The sequence below is a fragment of the Nicotiana sylvestris genome, chromosome 5 (assembly GCF_000393655.2).
Source record: "Nicotiana sylvestris chromosome 5, ASM39365v2, whole genome shotgun sequence".
Lineage (NCBI taxonomy): Eukaryota > Viridiplantae > Streptophyta > Magnoliopsida > Solanales > Solanaceae > Nicotiana > Nicotiana sylvestris.
In genome coordinates this window covers 175,579,060-175,587,717 of record NC_091061.1, presented here as the reverse complement: position 1 = coordinate 175,587,717, position 8,658 = coordinate 175,579,060, and the positions used below count along the sequence as shown (strand labels likewise).

The following is an 8,658-nucleotide window of genomic DNA, read 5'->3' as shown; positions in this document are numbered from 1 at the left end:
CGTCTCGTCCCATCTCGTCCCGTCCCGTCTCGTCCCGTCTCGTTTGTTAGCGGGACGGGATGGGACGACCATTTCGTCTCGTCCCACTGCCGTCCCGCTTAAATGTCGTCCCGTCCTGTCCCGTCCTGTTGGATAGTCATACATCAAATAGACTAATTAAAAAAAAGGCAGCTTGGTGCACTAAGCTCCCGTTATGCACGGGGTCGGGGGAAGGGTCGGACCACAAGGGTGTCTATAGTACGCAACCTTACCCTGTATTTCTGCAAGAGGTTGTTTCCACGGCTTAAACTCATGACCTCCTAGTCCCATAGACTAATATTGGAAAAAAATTAGTAGTAATCGTGCTAGCTCACATTGTCGATTCAAGGCCTATTTAAGAGGAGAATTAAAATAGTTGTCCGGCCATATATATATATATATATATATATATATATATATATATATATATATATATATATATATATATATATCCCAAACTCATCTCAGACGTAATAATTCTATTTAGGGGTGTACAAAGGAAACCGACAAACCGTACCAAATCGAGAAAAAAAACCCGACTATGGTTTGATTTGATTTGGTTTGGTGTTTATAAAAAAAAACCCGACCATAATTGGTTTGGTTTTAATTAAAGAAAGTCAAACCGAAACCAAACCAACCCGACATTACATATATAGAAATTTTAGATATATTTAATATATAAATATACTTATTGTGATGTAATTTATAAATATTTCTTAAAAAATTTCATAATTTTATCTTTTAAGGTATTATTTCAAGGTTGGACTTAGAACTTTTGAATGTTCCAATAAGTTTTATAGCCATTAACAATAGTAAACTAAATAATGCTAACAAAAGCCTAAACCAAAATCAAATCAATGCTAATGCTAACAAAAAACATTTAATTCAATACTATGAACAAGAATGTATTGAATATCTATATTTTGTTTTGCAATAATTTAGATAAAAATACATAACATATTTTTATTTTTTCTTTAGCGTTTAGTCATGTAATTAATACTCCCTTATTAGTCTACTTATTTTAGCATGACTTAGTACTTTTAGATTATGTTTATTTTTATTATGGCTTTTTAATTAGCAATATTTATATTACATAATTTTATTGTCTTTATTGTTGAATATTTTAGGATAATGCCATGACACATCTCATATTTTGTATTATTTTCTTGGAAAATACTTTATATAGTTGTATCTTACTAGATTAAAGAAATATTTTGAGCACAATTTATATGTTTTGTTCTACGAAGATTTTACTCGGGAAAAAAACCCGAAAAACCAAACCCGAGAAAACCGAGAGTGAAAACCCCGAGTTTTATTGATTTGATCTTTAGATTTAATAATCCGACACAATTTGTTTGGTTTGGTAATTGTCAAATCCGAACCAACCCAATCTATGTACACCCCTAATTCTATTGTTATATTCTATTGCTACTAAGATTGAGAAACAAAATGATATTTTTAGTTTTCCCTTGGTATCGAATTAAAGAACATGCTAATTAGAATGCAACATACAAACTTAAATGCCGGGGGGAAATAATGCAAAAGGTACAAAATACAAATAGTAAGTAGAGACAGTTCATAAAGGTAGAAGCTTGGTCGTATATTAACTAAAATTTAGTCAATGAATCACAATCAGAACTTGGTCGCTACAGTTATTATTCGTTTTTCTACTGCATTAATTCAGTGATCGTACGTACATCTTGCCCATAACAAAAGAAAGGTACCATCAACTGTTCCTCTCTTTGTCCTTCTCTTGCCAAAGAGTTATTTTAATAATAATAATAATAATATAAAGATCAACTACCACGGCTTATAGTAGGATAAATATTTTTAGGATCACACTATCCTTGATCAGAAGTCTCGACCTCTCGGGTTCAATCTCTGGAATAGGAAGATATTGGTACGGAACACTTTTCTCTTTAATAGGGCTTATGCAAAGCGAATTCGGATTAGCTGGACTTCAATGCGGGTATCCGATAGTGAATGGAAAAGAAAATAAAGATCCCGTCATGTCGAGTAAAGTATAGTACGAATATATTCAAGCAGCCTAGCTAGTGATTTTAAAAGTAAATGAATAATAATTAAGTCATCTCCAATAAGTTGGCAATTCCATGGAATTTTTTTATTAAGAAGGTTAATTTTAAACAGTGATATCAAAAGCTATGTAAAGCTGGTTAGAGAACAAGTCTAGTCTTTCTAAATAATACTATTCTCTATTTAAAAAAGAAAGTCACCCAATGCTATTTTTGTGGCATCACGTCAACTTTGTAGCTTCCTCCTAGTTAATATATCCTTATAAGAGAAATCATTCTGCACCTCGGTCTCTAGCTCCGCTCCGGCATATATATGCCTAGAATGTAGTACACTTATAAAAGACTTTTTTCTGATTTTTTCACTAGATATCCGATACTCGTATTAAGAACAAACAAAATCCAAATTTGCACGGATCAAAAGATCCCATATTAAAACTAACTGATCATAACAAAGACGATTTCATACTCAGGCTCGAAACACGAGCTACTCATAATAGATTACATTAATGAAATAGAGAATTAAATAGCGGTAGAGGGGGCCAGGGATGGGGTTGTAAAAGGTGTAAGCTTCTTAATATGTGGAAGCCTGCAAAAAAGGTGGGGTTAAATGAGAGTAAAAGGGACATTACATAAGAAGGAAGAGACAAGGCTGTTGTCCCTGCCATTCCCACACAGCAACTGTTTCCTCTTTTCTCACACTCATCACTACTAGCACTGACCCTATACTCTGAGATCCTTCTCCTACTCTTTTTGTACTTTCTTCACACTATACATTATCCGCCCGTCCTAATTTATGCGACGGTATTTGGTTGAACACGAAGTTTAAGAATTTTTCTTTTGAAATTTGTGGTATAAAATACTCTCTCCGTTCACTTTTACTTGTCATGTTTCGCTTTTCGAAAGTCAAACTACATAAACTTTGACCAACATTTTAACATGTATTTTCTCACCGTATTAGTATGAGAAAAATTACAAATTATAATACTTTTCATATGGTTTTCGAATATTTAAATTATAATTTTAAAATATTAAAAAATTAAATCTAATGCATTTAACTTCGAAAATTAGTCAAACTGACTCTCGAAAAACGAAACATGACAAGTAAAAGTGAATGAAGGGAATATGTTATAGACATATTTATGTCTTAAAATTATGTTATTGATAGAATCAAGGAAAATATTATTTTTTGACAGACTAAAAAAGAAAGTATATAGGGACAATTAGAGTACTATTATACTTAATTTCCACTTTGATACCTACATTCTCTCCTATCACATCCATTCAGTAATTCAATGCATTAGCATGAAAAAAAAATTCTATTTATTGGAGCTAGACATCTTCCCACAATTCGATAATGGTGTTGTTTGCATGCATGCATGCATTCAATTGGTGCTTGAATTAAAGCTATTATCTAAGTTTACTGCAGTCGAGCTTGTGCTGCAGTTGTCCTACAAAGGAATAACCATTTTTAAATATATTTTGGGGAAATGGATTAATTAATATGTAACAACTTAGTTACAGACTGTTACTCGCGATAACAACAATAATTATGCTTCAATTTCAAGTAAATTGAGGTGGTATATATAAATCATCACTAACTATGCTGTTCCGTTTAAGTTCATCTTAGACAAATCTCAGACGATACATTATCGTATATATTGCCAACTAGAGGAGGACCTGTATATACTATATTGAGAGGGGTCATCGACACCTGTAAAGTTTGGCAAAAATTCCGTGTATGATGTAAACTATATTTTTGGAAAATAATAATATATATTAATAGTGGGCACCCTATATACAAAACAAATTTTAGTTGAATCCAAAAAGTGCACCTCCGATCTTCAAATTCTGGATCCGCATATGATTACCAACAATGTAAAAGCTATACATGATTAAGAAAAAACTTAATTTTCAAATTCTTTACTTAATTATAACTGAAAACAGAGGCGGAGCCACAAGCCCACGCACGAGTTTGGTAGAACTCAGTGTTTCAAACATTATATTTATACTATAAAATTCAATTAATTTGTATAAATAAATTATCCAGAACCCATTAAATTATCTTTTTTAGAATTCTAGAACCCATAAACTCAAAATCTTAACTCCGCCTCTGACCGAAAAACTTTTTATTACAGTATAGTTAATTAATTAATCAACTTCATCCAATACTATTTCATGTGAGTATTTGTTTTCAAATGAAAAATACATAGCCTGAGTCCTCTCTTTTTCCCCAATTATTTATTGTTTTTAACCTCAGTTATTACCTTTTTAACTTTATTTGTTTTCACTTACATGTGGATCTCACCATTCTGCCTCATCTGTATCAGATCATCTACTCTCTTTTGTCTTTTTATATCCTTCTCTTTCTTAAACATCAGAATATATATACTTTCTAGTGAGATCTCTAATTCTCTTTCCTATGTAACCTACTTTATTTATTCTATCACAATCTCTATAATAATCAAATATCTCTCTATATTTTTTTCTTTCTTTTCTCTTCACACCCAAAGAAAGAAAAAACCTTCTTGATGAAGTTCACAAGCAGCCATCAACATCCTCTATTAAATCCATGCATGAAATCATTGAAAGAAATCTTTGCCTCTTCCAAAGGAAACTGAAACACAACTAATTTAATTTCCTCTATTCCTCCACCTCTCCTTTGTTTACCTTTTCCTATATATAATTTTTATATTCAATTTTTACACTATTCATTATTAGGGTTTCTTCCCTAGCTCTTCACACTTGACCCAAAAAAAAAAAAAACAGCTAGCTAGAAGCTAGTTATTTAGCCTACTGTAATCCTCCTCCTATGACGAGTCCAGATAACAAAGAGGAAAGCCAGAGCTCCGGTGGCGGTGGCCGGAAAACGTCGGCGGCAAGGCCACAAGAACCATCATTGAATTGTCCAAGATGTGATTCTCCCAACACCAAGTTTTGTTATTACAACAATTACAGTCTTTCACAACCAAGACATTTCTGCAAGACTTGCAGAAGGTACATACTTTTGAATTATGTGACCTTTTCATCTAATATTTTTTTTTTTGTGTGTGTCGGTGAGATTTGAATTCATGAACTATTCAACAGTTTAAACTATTCGAGAGAGCATTTTTTTATTTACTTAATTATATTATGTGACAACAGATACTGGACTAAAGGGGGAGCGCTACGCAACGTTCCGATAGGCGGTGGTTGCCGGAAAAACAAGAAGATAAAGACTTCTTCTTCTTCAAGGCTTTCTGGTGATTCAAAAGATACAAGCGTTTCTTCAGATATTGGTGGGCTTAAATTTTTTCATGGTCTTTCACCAGCTATGGATTTTCAGCTAGGAGGACTAAACTTTCCTAGATTAAGTAGCAATACTTCAACATCTGGCAGTATTTTCAACCAGTTTTCTTCGTTTGGGGACATTTCTACTACTTCTGCTGCTGCAATTGGATCAAGTTCTTGTTTTAGTCTTGATCCTTCAGGAAGTTGTTCTGGTTCTTTATTGGGATTCAATAATTTCCCTTTCTCAAGTTCTATGCTAAAACAAGGTGAGAATATAGTGGTGCAAAACGATTCGATAATGTTGAAGTGTATAACCATCTCATTTAACATTTTAAGTTATTCGAAAAAGTACTTTTATTATATTATATCCGTCCTCAAATATGTAACCATACTTTTTTATGGGCCAAAAAAGTGATGAAAATAAGTACTAAATGAGATATATGTTGAAGTGTATGACTAATATACAAGATTAAACGATTTACATTTTTAATTACTTAATTATATTATGTCTCGACAGGTAATGCAGGAGTTCAAGAAATGGGGTCGATGGGCATTCATCACGGCACAATGGCATCTTCAATAGAATCCTTGAGTTCAATAAACCAAGATTTACACTGGAAATTACAACAACAAAGATTGGCCATGCTTTTTGGTGGGGATCAAAATCAAAAAGAGAACATTGTTTCATCTCATATTCCTCATCTTGATCAAAACCAAATTCAAAAGCCACAGCCTATTTTGTTTCAAAACTTGGATATTTCATCAAAACAACAAGAAGAAGAAGCTGCAGTTTTTGGAAATAATATTAATTCAAGAAAAGATCATGGTAGTGGAAGTGATCATGGGAATAATAATTTAGCTACTGAATGGTTCTTTGATAACTCATTTGGGACAGTAAATCCAACTTCAACAAATAGTAGCAGTGGAAATGCAAATGATCAGAACAACAACAACAATTGGAATAGTATTCAAGCTTGGAGCAATTTGAATCAGTATAGTACACTGCCTTAGTTCAATTTGATGAAACAATGGTGAAAGAAATCATATTTTATACTAATCTATTTAGGCCTTCTTTTCTTTGAGTTTGTTCATTTTGGTTAATAGGGAGATCAATATGGAAAAAATAGCTAAGACAATCAGGAATTAGTTTTTGTTTTCTCCTTTTCTTTTTTTTGTTATTTAAATTCAGTAAGACACTAATTAAAAGTTTTTAGTATTGAACTTATTGTAATTGTTTTAAGATGATGATGATGATCTTTTATTGTTTATTCTCATGATGCATTAAGATGTCGCACGTCCTACTACTAGTTTCAATTTTTTGGATGTAAGTTATATATTATTGACAGTATAATGAATATTTGTATAGTACTAGTATAATTTAATTTGTTATATATTGCATTACCATTTATTCAAGGTTACCAATAAATGTCACTAAATAATTATCTGCAATAGCTTTTAAGTGATCTGATTGTGAAAATGTTATGATTGTATATAATGTTATTTTGACCTTATTTGTCCATAAAACATAAACTCTAATTTTGTTCCCCTCTTTTTGTTTATACATGTTGGTTTCTTGTTCTTACAAATTCTAATTGGCAGATCACTCTATTTATTTGCAATATTGATAATAATATACTAAGATTTTGAAATGTTAATCCCATAGTCTAATTATTATTTTTCTTACTTCAATATATTCTTGGGATTGGTGATAGTCTGAATTTTTTTTTGGTAGAGTCAGTCAATAAATTGGAAACTTAACGGCATATCTTTTGATTTGTTATTATGTTATTGAGTCAGACTTCAGAAGTCTCGCTATGTCAATCTGTCTCCCTTTATCAGGTAAACCAATTGAATAACCAATTCTCAGACTTCTCAAATAAATGTATATGTGTTAGTCATCGTTAGAAGGAGGGCCTTAGCGTAATTGGTAATGTTACTGACATGTGATCACTCGGCCACGAGTTCGAGCCGTGGAAACAGCCTCATGCATACAGAAATACAGGATAAGACTGCGTACGGGAGCTTATTGCATCGGGCTACCCTTTTATTACTCATGTGTTAGAAATTATACAATAGTGACTGAGTTCCTTTTTGCTGTGCCATACCTGCAACTGTTTCATACCTATATAATATATACACTGCTCTGCACACACATATATATATAGTCTTTGCTTCAGCATAATTCTCTCTCACATACACACATTGCCTGGGGCTTTTCATAATAATTAGAGTTGCAGTGTATTGTGATTTTGGTGGTGTCTCATAAAGTGGTGGCTTGAAACTGTAATGAATGCCAAGACTGTATCAACATTTTGAGTGAAAGAATCTAAGTGAGCTTGGTGTTCTTACAAATTTGTTTTTTATTAGCTTTTTGATGCTCTTGGATAGTGTGCCTAGCTTCTCCCTATTCAAATTGCAAGCTTTTTTTTTTGTCCGGAGCAGTTTGTGTGTATTTATGTTTATTTATTGAATTTCTGCTTTTTTCTATCAGTATAGATGCTAGATAATTCTGATAGTCAAAATTTAAATAAATAAGAAAAAATTACTTAAAGTTTTTGTTTACGTTGAAATTTTATTCTTGACGATCCCTTATAATTTTCACTCGTTTCATTAACTTCAATTGAGAATATTGAGTGAACTACACTAGTTTGGATTTTGGAAAGTGCTTATGTGTAAAGAAAAGATTTGCTTTTTCTAACAACTTTTACCATGTTCATTCCTCACTTTAACCATTAATTCAAAAGGAATATTGCTCCCCTGCCTAAGGTTTTGATTCAATTTAAAGTGTGTTATGATCATATTTCTTATATTTTTATGTTCCATTAATTAGCTATAGTAATAACGTATCCACAGGGGAGAGCTTTTTTCAATTAATGCATAGGAATATACAACTTTGTTGAAAGTAAGACCTGCATTGCATCATTTCATTATATATGCTTTTGAATTTATAAGAAGCTCATTGCAACTTTTTATAAATACTATTTTTATGACACTTTTTTTCCTCGTTGAATTTATTGTAAATTTGAGCAACTGTTGTTCAGAGAAGAAATAGTATTTACAAAATTGTAAAACAATTTAACAACATTATCCATATTTCTTGATTATATTACCTATTTATGGCTCATAATGGGTCATATATTGAGGTTTAATATAGTTAAAAAACAATAATATCAATTTTCTATTTATCTTTGTCTTCTCAATCATCAAAATAGAATAGATGTGAGTTAATATTGGTCATTTTTGTGAATTTTCTGTTTTATTTTATGCTAATAGTTTACTCAAGAAAACTAGAATATAAAGAAATGTTTTATTGCAATTCATTAAAGGTGGTATAAATCAA

The 8,658-nt window shown here is 31.7% G+C and overlaps 1 protein-coding gene across 1 annotated transcript; it reads left to right on the top strand.

Annotated features, from left to right (window-relative positions):
* The first annotated feature begins 4,497 nt into the window (after window positions 1-4,497).
* Window positions 4,498-6,590, top strand: LOC104224357 (dof zinc finger protein DOF5.7). The gene is made up of 3 exons (XM_009775988.2): window positions 4,498-5,045; window positions 5,193-5,584; window positions 5,836-6,590. The coding sequence occupies exons 1-3, from the start codon at window positions 4,861-4,863 to the stop codon at window positions 6,327-6,329; spliced, it is 1,071 nt and encodes a 356-aa protein (XP_009774290.1). The 5' UTR covers window positions 4,498-4,860; the 3' UTR covers window positions 6,330-6,590.
* The last annotated feature ends 2,068 nt before the right edge of the window (window positions 6,591-8,658 follow it).